General features: G+C 39.2%; 2 protein-coding genes across 5 annotated transcripts; one reads left to right on the top strand and one right to left on the bottom strand.

Moving 5' to 3' along the window:
- The first annotated feature begins 20 nt into the window (after positions 1 to 20).
- FKBP7 (FKBP prolyl isomerase 7) lies at positions 21 to 5,244 on the top strand. 2 transcript variants are annotated; one of them, XM_063340774.1, is made up of 4 exons: positions 21 to 402; positions 2,047 to 2,198; positions 4,431 to 4,564; positions 4,884 to 5,244. In XM_063340774.1, exons 1-4 carry the CDS (start codon positions 194 to 196, stop codon positions 5,043 to 5,045), a joined length of 657 nt encoding a protein of 218 aa, XP_063196844.1. In that variant the 5' UTR covers positions 21 to 193; the 3' UTR covers positions 5,046 to 5,244. The 2 variants fall into 2 exon arrangements, with proteins under 2 accessions (XP_063196844.1, XP_063196845.1); XM_063340775.1 differs by lacking the exon at positions 21 to 402 and adding an exon at positions 567 to 1,794.
- Positions 5,245 to 5,382: 138 nt separating this feature from the next.
- On the bottom strand, positions 5,383 to 19,650 carry PJVK (pejvakin). 3 transcript variants are annotated; one of them, XM_063340770.1, is made up of 8 exons: positions 19,580 to 19,650; positions 18,482 to 18,546; positions 15,614 to 15,788; positions 13,251 to 13,446; positions 11,582 to 11,723; positions 10,745 to 10,862; positions 8,594 to 8,698; positions 5,383 to 7,212 (listed from the first exon to the last, which is right to left on the bottom strand). In XM_063340770.1, exons 2-8 carry the CDS (start codon positions 18,506 to 18,508, stop codon positions 6,911 to 6,913), a joined length of 1,065 nt encoding a protein of 354 aa, XP_063196840.1. In that variant the 5' UTR covers positions 18,509 to 18,546; positions 19,580 to 19,650; the 3' UTR covers positions 5,383 to 6,910. The 3 variants fall into 3 exon arrangements, with proteins under 3 accessions (XP_063196840.1, XP_063196841.1, XP_063196838.1); XM_063340771.1 differs by lacking the exon at positions 19,580 to 19,650 and having other exon boundaries at positions 18,482 to 18,584; XM_063340768.1 differs by lacking the exons at positions 18,482 to 18,546; positions 19,580 to 19,650 and having other exon boundaries at positions 15,614 to 15,824.
- Positions 19,651 to 19,850: the final 200 nt, after the last annotated feature.

Raw genomic sequence — 19,850 nt, 5'->3', positions numbered from 1 at the left:
CTGGCGTCCCTGTCACTTCCTGAGCGGAGGGGGCCGGGCCCGCACAACCGACCGCCCCGCCGGCTGCCTGTCCCCGCGTCCGGGGAGGCTTGAGGCGGTGGCGCAGCGCAGGCTCAGCCCCCCCACACTCCCGTCCTCCCTCCCTCGTCCCAGCAGCGGGACAGTGCCACGCCGGCGGCCTCCTCCAAGCGACATGGGCCGCGGGCTGACCCTGCTCCTCCTGCCCCTGGCCCTGCTGGCAGCCCCGGCGCAGGCCGAAGGCGGCAGGGCGGCGGAGGAAGAGGTTAAAATCGAGGTGCTGCACCTCCCCGAGGCGTGCAGCCCGAAGAGCAAGAAGGGGGATCTGCTGAACGCACACTACGACGGGTTCCTGGCCAGCGACGGATCCAAGTTTTACTGCAGGTGGGACGCCCCCAAGGCAGCCGGGAGGGTGGGAGGGAAGGTAGGCCCTAGCCTGGCGGTGGACGTGGCACGGTTTGCCCGCCCTCAGCAGCAGCGGGTCCCGCTGACCCGGCTGAGGGGGCCCGGCGGGGCCCCCACAGGGCCCCGCCGGGCCCCCTCAGCCGGGTCAGCGGGACCCGCTGCTCCCCCAGCTTGGGGTCCACGCTAAGCACCTCTGATTTAGTAATTTCCCCTTTTCTCAGCCTGTGTTTTTCCTCAGCCGAGTGTTGAAGGATGTAGGGTTTTACCTAGGGTCAAGAGGGACCAGTGCTTGAGGTAGGCTGGAAGCCGCGGGGACCCACGGGGAGGGTCGCTGGGGGCGACGCGCCTCACATGGAGAGCACCCCTTTGGCAGGGCGAAAATAAAATAAACCCATACACACCACCATGTCGCCGCCTGCCATGTTCTGGGCTATGATCCGTGCAGAAGAGATGGGGTTTGGAGGAGGAGCTCCTGGCAGCGACACGGACTGGTTATTTTAGACACAAAGTTGAGTACTGCGTGCAGTTCTACATAGTTGGCTTCGTGCGGGGCAGCCACATTACACTAGTGGTTTGCAGCCTTTATGCCCCTTCCCTGTCGCTGCTTCTCTCCTCGATTTGTGCTGCCTTTCTCTTTGCCCCAGTGTAAGCAATTAGCCTTCTGCTTTTTTGCTTTCTCCCATCCGTCTGTCTTCAGGCTGTTTCAGCTCGGTTTAGCTGTCTTTGCACACAGAAACCGTCGTGCAAAAGCTTTATGTTTAGAGTGCCTTGCTTTTAATGGTGGTGCATCCACCATAGTAAGGCAGGACTCAACCTGTGCAGAACTGTGGAGGAGAGTGTTTTCTTTGGGTACCTGGCTCATTCCTTACCCATATTTGGGCAAATCAGACAGTAGCCTAGTTCATTACAAAATCTTGATTCGTTCCTCCCACTTGTATCATTTAAGAAAAAATCAATATAGGGTAATTCTACATTTAACAGTACCATTTTACTTGCATTCTTTTGCCTGTTGAAGGGACACTTACAGTGTTTCCCTCTGACTTTTGAGCTCTGTGTTGCTCAGTCGCCATTCAGTGTAGCTCCCATCCTGGGGACACCTCATATGACCAGAAGCTGGCTCAAGCACTGAATATCTGAACCGGACAGAGCAGTGGATGAGCACACAATACCGTAGCCAAGATTGCCAGGTTCCCCCAGCACACCTGTGCATGGTACATCCATCCTATCCTACAGTGATGTGAACTGCTGAAGACGCTCATGCTGGGAGCATGAAGACTGCATGCTCCCAGCGCTCCTCCTCTTGCAGACTTCCTGCAGCGGCACCTTGTTTCTGGCATGCAGTATATATGATCAGGAAAATCGGATGTTTTTGTAAGAAGTTAGTTTTATTTACTTGGGCTTTCAATTTCAAAAGGAGGTTGCCCCGTGCACAGCTCAAGATTTGACCTTAATTATAAATGTAGCAGAAAAACAGTGTTAATACTTCATATTCTTGCACTCTAAACATTCTTGTGTTCCAGTAATCTAATCTACATTTTTACTGACTGCTAATTTAAAGTTATTTTTATATAAAAAAATAAAATACTAAATTTACTGTTATCCACTCACAATTCTTTTTAATAGTCGGACGCAAAATGAAGGTCATCCAAAATGGTTCGTTCTGGGTGTTGGACAAGTCATAAAAGGGCTAGATATTGCTATGATGAATATGTGTCCTGGAGAAAAACGGAAAGTGATCATTCCTCCGTCATTAGCATATGGACAGCAAGGATACGGTAAAAAAGAAGTTTTAATAATAAACTTTGACTTCCCTCTGTTTTACCCTTTCAAACATACAGTATTATAAAAGATTGTAAGAATTGGTGCTCCTTTTATTTCTGGAGGCACTGGAAGTGATGACCGCAGCTGTGCAGCCTAATCCTGCTCATTCTGATGCAGTTTAAGTAGTCCTCATCATAGACCCACACCCAGGCCTTGCAGTTTGCGTTAGAATTTAGTACATGGCACCCAATGTGTTTTTCCAAATATTGCCATAATACAAAAAATTGACAGCAAAAGGAAGATCTTAATTATTCATATCAGCATGTTTTGTCTTAATCTATATTTTCTCTATGTTTAGGTTCTGTTATTTGACCTCTACCTGCTTAGCCTTTTAATGACATTCTGCATCTTCTGAGCAAAATGGAACGTAATCTAGTGCGTGCCACAGAATTAATCTAAGTAGAAATAATTTGTTTCAAATACTGCTTACGTTCTGGATAGTTAATGGACAATATCATCTCATTACATAATAATTGCAATGGTACGGTGCATGAAATCTTGAGTTGAATTTATGATGCAGTCTACTTCGAAAAAAAAAGTTGCAGTCAGAGTTCTATGCGATGTTTCCGCACTCTTAATTGTAGGTAACTTTAACTCAGCTCTGACTTGGGTGTAGCAGTTTCTGTGAAAAGGTGACTTCTGCTCTGTAATAATTATTTGGTAGTTATGTCAGAATTCCATGCACCAGTTTTGTCTTTCATACAATTCTATTGTAGCCAGTGAAGTTAACTAGGAATAAAGTTTTCCCCTTGAGCATAATGTTTATTAAGTAAGTCTCGTAACAACAAGGAAGAACGCTGACACAAAAGTATGTTCTTTAACTCTAATACTAGTGTTAACTGTTCGTTCTAGGTAGCACTTCAAGAAAGCATTCTTTTCCTACAGCATACCTGTCCTCTGTCTCAGCGTATTCCTGCATGCTGGGGAAGATGCCTGCCTAATCTTGAATTAGAAAAGATGCATGTGGCTTTCTAAATCTTTACGTATCTTTCCTTTGTTGGTATGTATATTTGTAAACTACTGTCACTGAATTCTAGTATTGTATCTTTCTTTTGTAAGTAGTATATAAACCATGTTTATATTCAGATATATTTACAACTTCTACATTTTTAAAGTTTGTAAGATTAAAATCTTTTGAACTCTGAAACCTGTCATTTTTACTATGGCTATCTGAGATGAGTAGTGTGAGTAACAGTTTTGTTTACCGTCTGTTTATAAACGAGCAGGTTCTTTAGTTTTTCTTGCATTTATGAAGGACGGGCACAAGCTCAAAATTCTGAGGTTGCAATGTCATGCTCACTGGCTTTGGCTATGAATAGAAGCAACTTGCATGTTTACATTTTAATTTTACACTGCATGATTTCTTGATGCTTTTTTGGCGCTACTTTTAGACCTCAGCAGTTTGTTACTGTCTCTCTTCAGTAGTTCCCTTTTTTTTTGCCAGATGCATGATACATTGACCTGTGTTGATAGGCAGCAGTGGTTTTACATCAGGTAATAGAAAATGCTTTGACACAGGGATTATGAAGTCCAATACGTGGGTTTTTGTCTTCAAAGACCAGACAAAATATTCCAGTAGTTTGGGGGTTTTATTGTGTGAATCAGAAGACTTACATTCTATTGCTTCTTTCTAATGAGGTGTATATTTTAAACACTATTTTACATCAAGTCCTTTAACCGTAGGTATAGTTCATAGTAAGCTGGTAAAACCTGATGTTGCCTTTTTGTTTCTTCAGACAGAAAGTACATATGAGCATTGGTCTGTTACTGTAATCTCTTACATCAGATTGCAGATATTTAATAAAGGCATATGTCTTCAAATCAGTCTCCGAGTAAGCCCTGTCACATGACAGCACGTGAAAGAGTAAGAACTTCAGGAATACTTGTTTTTCATAACACAGACCCTTCTCTTAGTTTTTAGAAGTACCTGAATTGATATGGGCAATATAATTTTGTTTCAGGGAAGTATATTGTTTGCAGATCTCTCTCAAAATCATTTATCTAACACAGTCTGAACAATCTTCCTGTCTAGCTGTGTAATATTTAAATTCAGGATTTAATCTGAACATTAATACAGCTTTTTGTAATAAAAAAATAAGATGCTTTATGTGTGAATTTATCATATGTATGATCTGTGACGATACTGTGTGATTTCTTAAATGCTTTTTTTTTTCTTTTATTCATAGCACAGGGTAAGATTCCACCCAATGCAACATTGATTTTTGAGATTGAACTTTATGCAGTAAATAAGGGACCTCGCAGCGTTGAAGCATTTAATCAAATAGACAAGGACAGTGACAAGAAACTCTCTGAACTTGAGGTAATATGGTGTAACTAATTTGGAATCAGTAATTTATAAAACTATAGGTATAGTTGCATCAGTGTTATCTTTACCTGAGCTGCCTCTGCTGTGGTTCCTCATATAAAGCTTCTGTATACTTACACAAACTGCACTGCACAATGCTGAAATTTGCTTTGATTAATATATTAGTATGTCTCAGACTTGCTGGGAAACAAACTTCAGACATGTCTGCACTGGAGTCACAATAACTTACGTATATACCCCAGCTGTCCTTGAAGATAGCCGTTGAGTACTGGCGTAAAAGCCACAATGGTTGGACTCTTTTCTTTTCTTCTAGATAAGCCAGTATTTGAAAGAAGAATTTGCAAGAGATGGCAAAAAACGTCATCCCTCAGTCCATGATGAAATCTTAGCTGATATATTTAAGAAGAATGACCACGATGGAGACGGTTTCATATCAGCAAAGGAGTACAATGTCTACCAGCATGATGAACTCTAAGTACTTAAAAAATCTTTGCCTGTTTTCTGGACACTGAATTTTAAATAATAATACTTTGTCACAGAACTTTTTGTATTTTTTTTATAGTGGCATCTTTTTATATGTGACTGTAAAAATCTTATTTTTAACATTCAACTAATAAAATGTCTTAGATATTTCAGAAGAAAGAAATAAAATTGGAAAACACCGTGATCTATCATTAGTGGTTCCCATGTCGTGTCCTAATCTACAGTATTGCTCAGTAGTCTTTCTCATTGTGTAAAATACTGATTAAAATAATTATCTCTGTCCTGTCAAGCAGACAAAAATGGTTCCAGTACCCGTTGACATAGATAAAACATAACTTCTCAGTCCTCTGGAAAAGAAAAGGGGAAAAGAGAATCGCAGGAAGGTAACTCCACGAAACCTCTGCAGGCTCCTAGGCTAGCTTCTTGAGGAATTGCTGTTTGCAGCAAATTTAACTATAAAAGGCCTTAAAATAAATGAACACTGGACGTGGAATGTCAAAATAAAACCACAAATATTTTTAAAGCAACTTAACCTCTTTGATGTAATATTAGCATGAATAATTTGGGGTTCATGAAAAAGCAGTGTTTTATGTGGATTTTTAAACTTTGACTTAGTAAAATTACTAAGTTAGCCAGTTTATTCAGCAGCACCAAGTTAAAATTCTACTCTATCGTGATCTACTTGGATGAGGTGGAAGATGATAGGAGATACTCTATATAAACATAAGTAATTATTTGGGCATCATTTTGGTTTCCCTCACTTTGGAAAAATGCAAAGAAGTAGCAATAGTTAATAGACGGTACTTCAGGCTCACTAACTGCTCTGCTTATGCAGATGTCGTTGTAATATTTGTGCAAAGCAATAGCTGTATTTCATTTCAACGTGTAATAATCAGCTGTACACAGTGAAAGTGGCCGCACGAGTGAAAAAGCTTCCATACCTGGGTTATCCTTAAAATCATTCTAAGCGGTAGAAAAACACTTTTTAATCGTTTCCCCAGTTTAAGATAGCACAGGAAGAGCTTCAACAGTGAACTAGTAACCAGTCTCAGTACTGGGCACAATTCTGTAGTGCCCTCTGCTGTTTATATTCTCAACAGACTCAATTTTCTGTGCTTGAGATCCACCCGTTAAAGACCCTCACCCCTGAAGCCTTGTTGGAAGGATGTGGTTCTGTTATTTCCATAAGCTTCCAAAACGCTTTCTGCTAAGCAGTTTTTTTCTGAATGCATAAAAGAAAGTCAAGAGCAGGTGTGACCTAAAACCCAAATGCAGAAGGTGGAGTGGCTGGTGCTTTTTAGTAATCTAAACAAACTTGACATACGGTAATGGCATCCTAATATGAAACGCCTGTCCCTAGATTTAGTTGTTCCCTTTTGTAAATTAAACATTAGACTGAGCTAAGTTTTAGCATGTTTTTTAATCCGATACTTCAATTAAACATTCATGAGAACACTTAAATTATTAACAAATATTCTCATTTTACCATCATATGCCAGTTTAAATAAAGGCAACATATTGGGGTTTAAGAACAAGTTTGTGTAAACAACTTAAAGTAAGTTCTAGCACGTATTTTGACCTTATGAAAATTCAGTTTAAAAGTACATTTTTCATTATGGTGATAATGAAAGGAGAAGGTTCTAGAAAGAAGAAAAGCAATGTCTGGGAATGCATGAGGAAATTTCCAAGTAAAAGGTCATTGACTGTGAGCAAATAATTTGAAGATAACAGCGTAATAAAATGTTTTGCACTTTCGCTATTTTGCGTTTCAACAATTTGAGTCATGATTACTAATTCTGAAAAATTTGTGGCACAGTTATGGCCGTGTCTGCGACGACAGGCACTTACCTAGCTCCGTTATTTTACTCTCTTATGCCAGAGGTCAAAACAGGGCACAGCATGCAATCGTACGTACTTCTGTCCGTTAAAAGAGCACTCCAGGCACCCGTAGACTGTCTCCCTTTTAGCGCTTCCCATTCCACAAAGGACACAGGGGCCTTTGGGGATGTTGTTATTAAGTAAATTAATTCGGATATGAGACCCTTCTCTGAGATAGCTTGTAGAGAGATCAGTCATGCTCGCAGCTTTTTCATAATAATCCGTAAAAAGGTCCTCCAAGTAAGCATCAGAGTTAGCAACGATAGCCACTGCTCTTTTATCTGAAAAAGAACGCGCACACAGAAAAAAAAAAAAATGATTTGTCATTACATTATGAACTGTTGACAAAACAACCTGTCAATTTAATTACGGAAATAACAGCTGATTCATGAAACCATTCTAAAAATGCCATTACTTCCCATCCAAAGCCCTGGATGATGACAGTTTTTCTTCACTTCCACAGAAGACACCGACAAAAGCCAGAGCTTTTTTGTATATAATCTATATAATTATAATATTTTTAGAAATACACCAAAAAAGTAGGCATGGGGCAAGCTTTTGACAAATTGGTGCCAAATCAAATCACAGCTGTGTGCTTTCCCGTTCAACCATTTTCGTTTTTGCATTTCTAGTTTTATTTTCTAAAAAATGTGAATTTACTTTTTTTTCCCTAGTATTTGCAAAAAAACACAGCACTCCTTAAAATGTTTAAAGAATTTGGAGGACTCCATGTTGGCCTCCTAGCAGATTTCTGAGCATCCAAACACCCCAGGAAGAAATCACTTCTGGAACTACCTACCTTTTCCCTCTCTCTTCGGGGACTGATCAGTTTTAATTGGATGACAAACTTTTAGGCGGCTACAGCTACCGAGTTGTCCCACACCCACTGAGGACCGATTGCCTCTGCGTGGACTGGAGCAGCACTGAGGGCTTGGTCCATAACAGACCTTTGATCAAGAACAGGATACAATGGAGCAAGGACACCTATCCAGAGCAACCTTTAGAGGGATGCGTTTACTGCTCAACGCTTATCTTCTCACTCAGATTTGCAGATTTCCAAAAATATTTACACCAAGGAGTGTTAAAAGTACAGGATCTTGTTCTGAAGAAAATATAGCTACATACGGTGACAGTTCTGTTGGATGTTGAGTTCACATCAGAATGAGAAAAGAGAACTTGAATGGCATCTTGCCCACGTCCCTGCCATGTGAACACAGAGCCTAAAGAGTACATTCAAATATCAAGATTTTTTTTTTTTATATTTAAACTTAAAGAGTTTGCCCAGAAATATTATTTATAGACTATAACTTGTACTGCATAATGCTACCTGTAAATGGCAGGCATATGAAATAGGCTTAATGTTAACTGAAGTTATCTGTATAATTACTCCATAACGGTTCATCATCAGCCGTAAATTTTTATTTTAAGATCTTTCGAGATTTAAGGAACAACAATACCATAGGTTTGTTATTTGTGAAAGAGTCAGATTCTCAAATAGAAATTTTAGTAACTTTACAATCATTTCAATACACAAGAAATTAAAAGAGGGACATTTTCCATTGAAATTTTCTTCTTTAAACATTCATCTTGCACACAAAGAAACAAAAATACACTCTTCGTGCATTAACTAAGACATTTGGATATAAGCATCAAAAGTCATACTTCGATGAAACAGATTACTCTTTAACCTCCTTAATTTGGTCAGCGAAGATGATCCTGATTTCTCTTTTTCAAATCCTCCTTTTGAAATTGGAGTCACACAGAGTTCTGTAAAAATTAAGGTTTTGGAAGAACACAATATAAAAGCAATAAATGCACAACAGAGTTTAATATGCTTTCTGATCTATAAAGCTAACCGTTACTAAATTCAGCTTTGATAATGTTTAGGGACTACGACTGTCCATGTCATATAAATGGAAGCACTGCTTCTGAAGGAGAAACATTTCTATGATCTCTTTTGAAACTAAAAATGAAAAATAATAAGCAAGGCTGTGAGTTCTGTAGTCATCTCTTCCAACATCGAGTCAACTACTGAAAATATTTTTTTTTAAATAAAAATAAGTATCACCTAAGTTTCTATCCATAACTTGAAACAAAACCTTTAAATTGGTATATGAGGATAATTAATTCCAAGAAACTGAAAAAAACCCCATGTTTTAAACTTTCTCAATTGAGAATTCGCTTTAATTATGCAAATACAACTATCACCTTCGTTGATTATTTCACCGATAGTGACTTTAGGAAAAACGCTGTACATGTACCTACCGTTGCATAAAGGTAAAATAAAATTAAAACGTTTCCAAAACAGAAATTAACGTTGAGCATTATGGAAGTGGCTATAAAGAACTCTATTATCTCTTTTCCTTTTAATCCAGTGACTATGCCTGGTTTGGAGTATATTTAAAGTTTTTACAGCAGGGTAAAGGTATCTCACAGGTCAGTAAAAAGCTGCTTTACAACGCAGAGTACCTGTCAGGGAAGTTTTATACTGTTCATGCCAAAGGGCACGGAGCTATTTTCAACTTTTAAACCACAAAGCTGTACAGATCTGCCCAGAAAAAGATTACTTCCCTCACCAGCTCTTTTATCTTGCTGTTTGCAGAAAAGCACAATGTTATAGAGTCGAGCAATTCCTGAAACAGTTTGGTGACTCTCACGGAGCTTCCTGGATTTAAGTACATGTGAATCGGGTGGTTAAAACTTCATCTAACGTTACTCTAGTCAGTGGGGAGTTTTACATTTGATATTATCAAGTACTGGATCACATCCTAAATTGACTTCCTGATTTATTACAAACAAGATGATCGAAGATGCTCAGAGGGCTGGAGCACCTCTCCTATGAGGACAGGCTGAGAGTTGGGGTTGTTCAGCCTGGAGAAGAGAAGGCTCCAGGGAGACCTTATAGCAGCCTTCCAGTACCTGAAGGGGGCCTACAGGAAAGATGGGGAGGGACTCTTTATCAGGGAGTGTAGCGATAGGACACAGGGCAACAGCCTCAAATTCAAAGAGGGCAGATTTAGATTGGATATCAGGAAGAAATTCTTTACTGTGAGGGTGGTGAGACACTGCAAGGGGTTGCCCAGGGAAGCTGTGGATGCCCCATCCCTGGAGGTGTTGAAGGCCAGGCTGGATGGGGCTTTGAGCAGCCTGGTCTAGTGGGAGGTGTCCCTGCCCAGGGCAGGGGGGTGGAACTAGGTGATCTTTAAGGTCCCTTCCAACCCAAACCATTCTGTGATTCTGCGATTCTGTGAATATTGGTAACATTGAAAATGTTATAGTGCAAATAAAGTAAATAGCATAAGCACTATCCTTTCCCCAAAAGGAGGAAAACTTACAGGAGCCACGCAATTTTTTTTTATTAGTTTCCAGTAATTGTTATTATTTCCTCCTAAATATCTTCAGATATCCATATATGGTAATGATGTATCCAACTGAAAGTAAAGCCCCGACAGGCAAAAATGTTAGTTTAGAAGTTCTGCACGCTGCCTTCTTTACTTGGGTCTTTTTACTTGCCTATTCTATGCAAAACTGATCAGATGGTCTCATAAGCCTGTTCCTTATGGGCTAGAAATGTAAGAAAGTGATTTTTTGTTCCACGTGACTGCGGGATTTAAAAAAAAAAAAATCACAAGATCATACTTCTAAAAAAATGTTTCTGCGGCAGACTATTTTCTAGCACCTGCCTTGTGCATAAAATTAAAGCATACCATTGTATGGGATTGGGGCTTATGTATATCAAGAGGAAGAAAACTGTTTTAAAAACTCAGATCATTATAAATAATAGCAGTAATGACAGTAATTCACTTCACTTACCGAAATTACCATCCAAATGAATATAAAGTTCAAATACACTAAAAGCAATAGTTGTATGTGCAGGAAAAACGATGGCTTTGTCACGTCCTTTTGAATTCTGATCTTCAATAATGTGAAACTATAATTTAGACAAGCATCAGAGAAAAAAAGTTACAAATTGAAATGAAAAAATAAACAAAATAATATCTGAACTGTATATATTGAGAATTGTAATGCCGGAGGAAGTTTTGAAACTGAAGATCGAATTTCACAACTGAAGAATTTTATATTAACAACTTTGCATTTTAATAAAGTTTGATACAGAGATAATAACTTGAGATGCATAACTCATTGAAAATTAGGTGAATGATTTATAAATACTAGTAATGGGCAAACCTCAGAAGATTTGTAGGTTCAATTATTCAACCACGCTGAAGAGAGAGAGGGAGAGGGAGGAAGAACATAAGACAGAGAGTAAGATGTCAACCCTTGAAATAATAACAACCTGAACTTCCAAAGTGTTACAGAAGATGAATGTAATAATGATAGATAGGTTATACATTTATTGGAGATTCAAACTAAAAAGTAAATTCCACATTTTTGCTGAGGCTTCACCCAAAGCAATGGCTCATTGCCTAGCCATCCTTTCATGCATTTCCCATCCCCCAGCCACATAAGCCACACTAACACAAGACCAACTTTAATTCCGTTTACATCAGTTCAATAATATTGATTTACTTCAGATATTTTTCTGAGCTTACATCAGTAAAAATGCAATAAAATCCAGCCATAAAATTATAAAAATGAGCTTTTTATGTTTGTTCATCTAAGTTACAGAACTTTGTCAAACATATTTACCCTCATTGTCTCTCCACGCATTCCAGTATGGACAGTTAACGAGCACTGCCTTGTAGTTCTAATACTTTCCATGACCACGCAGAGAATTTCCATCCTACTTTTTCTTGATTGATGGACTAGACAATGGTCAAAGTTTATTTTCCTAAAATCAAGAGGGAGGCAGGAAGGAAATTCAGAGATTATTATCAATTTACAAAGCAGCTAATAGAATTAGTAATTTTAAATCAGTAAGTAAATCACTGTAACTTCTGTCTCATAGCAGTAAAACATCTGACTGAGGAGGTCCCTGAAAACTTAATATTGATTTTCAGTGTTGGGAACACTCAAAAATTCAAGGAAAGCCAGTTATGTACAAATGTTAGAGAGGATATGTGGGACATCCTAGAAAATTCCAAGCCTGTCCATCTGACACTGTTCTTAGTGACAGTAAGGAACTGTCAATACACTCTAAGTAATAATTTACTTATTTTTTAAAGTGATATAATTAATGTCAGTAAGAATTTATGGAAAATAGATGGTAAAAGCAATAGCTGTCATGCTCTACCTTTGGGCTTCTATAAACCCATGTGATGTTTTGGTTAGAAGCCTGAATGATGCCTATACAAGCTGGCTTACGCTCAGTGGATTAAAAACGGGTTAACTGATACATGTCAACTATAACTGAAAAAAACTATATCACTCAGAAACATGGAACAATCACAAAACAAGTGTTGTAGGAAAATGTCTACAGGCATTGGCTCTTAGACCTACAACACTGAATATTTTCATGAGGAGACTAGGACCTCTTTCCCCCATCCCACCCCCAATTATTAATGATAATGTTTGGAGGTTACAAATAAACGAGGAAAAGGTAGGTACAGAACAAGGGAGGTTATGGATACAAAATAAGGTGCCCCACTTGGTAAATAACTACAAGAAAACAATATATATTTGAAAATACCATATGTCACATCATGGATAGTAAATAATTTACTGGGATGCAACACTGTAATTCACCGGGATGACACTGTGGCCAAGGGATAATCTTTGAAATATAAACTAGTGGATTACACCTAGAATTAGCCACATCAGGTTTCTATGTGTTTGACATTTGTGCTAGCAAGTTTGGTTTGAGAGTCCACAGCTCAGCAAGGATGTTGGAAAAATTGAGACTGCATTGAGAGAAGAGCCACAGAAGGCTATGAAAAATTCAAGTAGAGAAACCTGCTTTGCTTTTCAAAGAAAAGGCTGTGCAATAACCTCATAAAACCTTGAAGTACCTGCATTGGCAATAATGCATATGGCGTTCTGTTCGTCAGACAAAGGCAAAGAAATCCTATTTCTTAAACCTGAAGTTGGGTAATGTCATTCAAAGTAACTTCCAAAGTTTCAATAGTATAGGATAACATAGATAGGGCCTTGGATGGACTCTTCCTTTCCAGATTTATTTTTTTTTCCTGAAAGATGTGCTGTAATTCAAGCAAGAATTCATTCAGAAAAATTCTACAGTCTGTGTTACGCAGAAGGTCATGTGTCTAATCCCAGCGATCTAGCCTGAGACTCTTGGAAAATATCAGACGGCAACTGCTATTCATTGGCTAAAAATAATCAAAACCTAATCATTTCAGAGGTTCAACCTAACTGTACGAAACATAATTATAGAACCAGAAAACGAAATAAGTAATACAACCTTGCAGTAAGTTCTTTCAGCAATGTTGGTACTTCAACCTCATGTTTGGTCACTATGCCAAATGAAGCTTTAAAGGCAACAGAATCTGATCCAGCAACATCAAAACCAACATCGTTCATTATCTGATTTCCTCTTCTACCATTAAGTGAAACATCTGATTTGTCTTCATAGTTGAGCAACTGGTAAGACGAGACACCTGAGTAAAAGAAGATAGCCGTTGTGTCACGAAAAGTCTGAACGCAGTTATTTTTACCCAGCAAGAAAAGAATGAATGGTGCCGTTCCTCCTGTGCTTAACCATTTTGACGTGAAATTCAGAGCTACATTGAGCACTTATTTATCGGTGTCACTACTGATGACTAGCGGTAAGAGAGCGCACAGGGCTCTGAGGGATTTCCGTGCCCCTCTTGGCAGAGTTGTGCCCATGCTTCTGCACGTGACATGTCCTGGGCATGGAATGGTGATTAGGGCTGTTTCTCCATTTCTGTCCGTGCCCTTATTCTCCTAAAGTGCTTCTACCTGTACGTATGCTGTTGGTATTTGTACAGACCAGACATGGAGCGTGTTCCGGGTTTAATGACCCAGGCTCTGAAATGACTTAGCGGAGGCCACACAGAGTGTTAAAACTAGAAAGAAAATGAAAGCCACTGGGTGTAAAATAATGCTGAATTTTGTGTAAAGGCAGTACACACGAACCTAACATTTCTTCGTTTTTGCAATATGTGAATGAGACGTGACTGTGCCAGTAACACTAACTTTCCCTTTTACCTGACATGTCACAATTAGAGAGACTTACCACACTTCCCACGTGTGCCTGATGGTTCCAGGGACCATGACAGTTTATTTTGAAGGAAAACAACAGATTAATTCTGACTTACTTGAAAGTTTGCATCAATTTATTGTACAATCAAAGGGCGGATGCCAAAGCTTTTCTATAATGCTTTTTTTTACAAACTTAAATACATTTATGTTACACTGACAGGAAAATATTGGAACACATTGGTTGCCAAATTAAAATGAATAGAGCAGGTAGAACACAGGGATTAGGCATCCAAATACATTTGAGAGCCTGGGGTTTACTCCTTTTTTTTTTTTAATCCTTTAAAGCTTTTAGGATAAACTGACATGAAGTCACCTAGTATGAATCCTGTTTGTCTTTATTTAAAACGAAAATAAAAGGCTCGTATAATTTTCATAACTCTAAAAAGATTGCAAATGCTTGTATTTGTCACATAAAAAATGAAATTCAATTACAAAGTTCTTTGCTTACATTAGAGGACAATACTTTCTGCACATGACATCTAACCTTTACAGAAAAGACTAGTAAGGTTTTGTGAGACTTTTTAATGAGATCTCATAACCTTTTTCTCAGACTTTTTAATGAGATTTTTCAATTCTTTTCAAGCTGACTTGTCCTGAATGTAAGGCTAGGAGGATTAGTGGGATTCCATTTTTTCTTCCTCATGCTTGCGTCCTGGAATCACCCCTTTGTGGGGTCAACTGATATTTCTGTCTTCTTGTGCTCGTACCGGTTTGTCTCAGTAGAGTTTTAAATTAATGCAATTGTTGTACAATTAATGTGATCAATGCTTTTGTCAAAATGGACCTTTCTTTCAAAGGAAAATAAAGCAATGAAGCTGTTTCGAGAAAACACAGCATGTAGACAAGAATTACACAGACTCTTCAAAGGAGGGTAAAGGAAAACACAGGGAGTCTAGGTCAATTTTGCACCTCCTAATTCTCATGGAATCTCCTCAAAAATTTCTGATACTATATAGAGAAGGGTATTTAAACACAATTAAGCCCTTTAAATACACAAAAAAAAAATTACAAATGTGGAAAAAACAGTCTTATGGAAATCCAATTACTTCAGTCAGATAGCTCTTACCAAATGCTTCTGCCCGTGCAGAGCCCAGTTCAACACCAGTGAGTACTGCCACGAGCAGATGCAGAACTGAGGCCGTTCTTACATACTTAAAAGTGAGTATACAGAGAAAGGCAAACATTAAAACCAAATTTTAAGTAGCAATTAATCAACATACATCAATACATGTATCAGGAATCTCTTGCAGTTTGTGGAAAAACCACAAGGCTTAATTGAATGTGTTTCATATTAGTTCAGAAAATATCAAGGCTTTTTTTTTTTTACTCTTTTTCCAGAAAGTCCTTTTCTTCCTTTTTTTTTTTACCAGTTGGACTTGTACTTTTTTCTTAAACATTTATTACATAACTAAGCAAGACAAATGTTATTACCCCTGTACTAAAGAACCATCGTACTACCTGCACAGTTTAAACTATGTCCACTGGTCTGCGTTTACTAGAAAACATGCATTTTTCCACTTTGAAGAAAGACAGAAATCTTACCTGCAGAAATTTCTTTCTCCCCTTGAAGAATGTCTTTTAACGTGAAAGGTGTTGAAGCAAATTTAGATTTTTTTGACAGCAAACATTTTCTTTTCTTAATCACAAGGCTTAGAGGTTGGTATTTATCAGCTTCACTGAGACTAGGCACTGGAACTAGTCTTCCTCCATCACCGACCTGTTTAACAAAGTTTTTGGTTGCAGCAGCGAACATATTATGACATTTGTAATAATAAAACGCTCTGTATCAAGAGTAACTTCCAGTAACATCCAAGCGTAACATCAAGCCCATGTTCAATTCTTTTTAGAATGTTCTTTCAAACAAATTAACATGGTGTTGTTTTTTTTAAATAAAATAAATAAAAAGCTGTCAAACTGATCAAGTTATACGTTGCTTGGAAAGAATCAACAGCATCTTAGCTACCAAGCTTCTGCGGTGTATTGCTCGAGACTTCTCTCAAAGACCTTCAGTTAAGCTCTCTAATTCTGTATGATGAATAATGAATTACCAGTGTAAACTGATAGGGAAACGGTTGCCCTTTCCTTGGCAGTTTAACGCCGCTGTTTGAAAACAAAATTTACAACCTCACAAACAGAAGACTAACTTCTGCAACCCTGAGCTTCCCGTGAGGAGTTATTGATGCATTACTGTTTGTTGTGTCCTTGCTGCAGCTGAATTCTGGTGTTTTCCCAACCACCCCCACAGCAGCGCAGATGGGCTCTGGGAGAGCGCCTGAGTTACCCATCCGTGACAGCCAGTAGGTCTGCTGAGACGGTGTTGCCTTTCACCAGCGCTTCCATAACCTCCCTGTGAAAGCTCAGCTGGGGAGTAAGTGGTGTGGAGGTCTTTGGAAACACCTGGGCCGACATGTAAGGTTAGAGATGGCTGGGGGCTTTCATTATATGTTATTCTTCTCCTATGGACTCAGCTGTCTGTGGCCCAAGGGGCCAGTTTTGAGACAGGCCAGCCGCACGTATTTGGCTCAGAATACAGAGAAATTTGCTAAATCGTGAGAATTATGCAAAACAACAAAAGTAAAATTGCAGACAGAAGGGAGATTATTGACATAGGATTAAGGAACAGCTCAAGGATCCAAGAGGGAAAACACAAGTGTAAAAAGGTACAAAGTTGTAAAGGGAAAATAGAGAGTCAGCAGCCAGCACCATGGAGGATCTGTGAGGGAGGCAGCAGGAGCCAGCCCCTCCTCATGTAAACCATGACTTGATTTTCTTGCAAGACTGGTGAGCTGCTAAGCCTTGTAGACGTCTTCCAGAGATTCCTTTTGCAGTTACAGCAGGTAAAACATCAGCCACGGGCTTGCAAAGCTACACTTTAATACGAATATTATCCCTGGTTGCCAGGTAAAAACTTTTCTTTAGTTTTCTTTTTTTCTGAAGTAGGGTTTTCGCATGAAAAGCATTTTAAGGACAGTTTTTATAATATGATCGCTTATTTAATAATTTAACATGTTTCTATTTAGTTCTTCCCAATACTTCCGTAACTATTTTTAGACATTCGGAGTTATCAGGAAGTCCAATAAAAAGGCAAAAAGAGGAGTATCTGACCTCAGCTATCTCAGATGAACGGAAAGGCTGCTGGAGCTTTCTGCGTACTCTAGAGGGTGCTGAAAAATCGAAGCTGGTTACACGGAGACCCAACGGAATCATGTGAAACGCTGCAGTTCGGTCTGACTGAAAAAATTCCTATTACACTGCCCTAGCAAAAAAAACCCTGTACATATCTGCTCAATCATAACACATTAACGGAATGTAAAAGGTTTTAAAGGGAAGGAAAAGCTAAGGAAATTCTTAAATTAAGATTGCCCATTCAGTCTTGATTTAGATTTATCCTGTATATGTCTTATAATTGTTTGACAGGATACTATTTTTTCTACAGGTTATTAAGCTCCGCTGGCACTGTTTATTCAACATGCATTTGTATCTCTCTTGCTTAGTATGTGGTCATAGATCATACTCAATCTGATCCTAGCACTAATTTTGCTAACAAATAGTTTCATTTGATATGTTTACACGGTACTCCTGTTACTCTAACACCCTATAATCCACCGTAAATGCTGCAGCAGCTCTTTGAATCATCCTCATGCCACAGGTCAGAGTGCAACTATATTAACATTGCCATGTTCACAAAAACATTCACTAATTTTGCACATCCAAGTGAAGAAACTTAAGATATTTCCCCCGCCCCTCCAGTACTGGGCACTTTTGGATTTGGCACATGAGTGTACTTACGAACTTCCATCATTTTTGCAGCCTTGGAACTCTTTAATTTTTGGCAACCAATAAATGAAAAACACGCTGTGCACACATTATGCCTGAGTCAGCACCTGAATAAAAAAAATCTTGCCTTGTCTCACCAAGTTGTGCAGATGAAAATCCTTGCTCACATGAGGGTTCAAAGCTACCTCTGGGGGGGTTCCAGGGCTGCAACCTTCCCTACCCCATAGCAAGAGCCACGTAACGACAGTGACAAGGCAACCCATCTGCCTTCGTCACGCAGGATGCTTCCTAGAAGAATAAAGGGACTTTTCTAGCCCAATATTAGCCCACCTTTATGCATTATTGGAACGAGGTCAGACTTGAACCCTCACCAGGCACCTTAAATAATAAATGAAAAAATATAACCCAAAAAATCCCCCCTACAGATTGCCTAGTATCCATCTATGATGGCCTTTGTTCTTAAGTGAGCTCCCCTGAATCATATACAAACTCGTTGGTGTCAGAGACAAAATTATTCCTCCAGTTTGCCCATCTTCTCGATCATGAGAACACACTTTCTTTGCATCACCACTTCTCTCTCTAATTATATACCCTCTGACCCTTGTAAATAAATGAACAAATCAAGACTCTTACTGGCAGAAGCCGCATTTGCTGATTCATCTGCAGAGCAGGTTCATCTACAGTCAGAAGGCGGGATTCTGTGCAAGGAAAAATAAGAAGTGATGTAAAGATATAATGCTCTACTTCTATGGGGTTTTTAAATTGATTTTCCTGGCCCTATCATTCCAGCTTAACTCTGCTCTCTGTTCCTAACTGCCACGCTCTCTCCTGCTTCTGTTTGAGTTGTCCGTCCCCAGCAGACTGCAGCTGTCTGTAAGTTTGCCTGAGGACATCACAAGCCGCAAGATGGGGAGCAGTTTCAAGGTAGCTTATTCAGCTCCGTGTGCTGCGATTTCTTTGCTCTATCTTCACCTGGAGCCAACAGCAAGACAGTTTACTTCATATGGCAGATGAGTTCTGTTTCTTCAGAATGGGTCTTAGCCATGGAGTAGTAGCAGAGCAGGGAATTATTAGCTACATATAGCTGAGAATTTTGATGCCCAATACTGTATTTTTTTCTTACATCATATTGATATTAACCTGGAGATTACTTAATAGTAAAATCTGGAGTAGAGTCCTGCTTTCTGCACAACCTTTGAGGATGCCAGTTGAGGGGAGAAAAGGAGTCTTAAGTGTATCTACTGACTGGATAAACTGAGTTGGTGTTTCACTTGAAAGGGTTAAACCCTCATAATCAGTACCAAATTATGATGGTAATTTAGTATCTTCTTAGTGTACAAAAAGGTGCTGTCAGTTACCAGACCACCTGCCTTTGAAATACATTGCATTTACCTGTAGATCTTTACAAAAGAACAAGTGCAAGACTTTTAACACCTAAAAATCAGCAAAATAAAATGCTACTGAAAAAATAACTTGCTAAATTCCGTAACTTTCCAGCAGATGGCATGAGTATTTCCCTAGAAAGCAAGGACCTGTGCAATATAGGTCTTTTTATATTTCAGGAGGCAATAAAAATAACAATTTATGGGGCCAAATATGCTGCTTTTTTTTTTTTTTCCTACTACCTAAGTGGTTTTATCAGCACCTGAGGGGTTTTGCTGTTGCAAGGTGGAGCTTGTCTAGAGATTCTCTTGTATAAGCAAAACCAGTCAGCTTAATGCCGTGACTTACATCCCCTGGGAGTTCCCGAGCATGAAGACTGTGCCACCGTCACGCTGAACTCCTGGTCTAGCAGTTTGCTGCGGTACCGGGGTCACTTGGTGTAGCGCTCACAGTGATTGCTACTCGAAAAGCATCATGGCGTTTTGAGACCATTGTGGAAAGTGAATTACAGCAAGATGAAGGTTTTCAGCAGACTTCACTTCAGCAGAGACGCTTCCATGTTGGATTTCTTTATTACATAGTCCAAGTGCAGTGAAAACTTTAAATCAGTTCACAAATG

The sequence above is a fragment of the Chroicocephalus ridibundus genome, chromosome 7 (assembly GCF_963924245.1).
Source record: "Chroicocephalus ridibundus chromosome 7, bChrRid1.1, whole genome shotgun sequence".
Lineage (NCBI taxonomy): Eukaryota > Metazoa > Chordata > Aves > Charadriiformes > Laridae > Chroicocephalus > Chroicocephalus ridibundus.
This window is presented reverse-complemented; position numbering and strand designations above follow the sequence as displayed.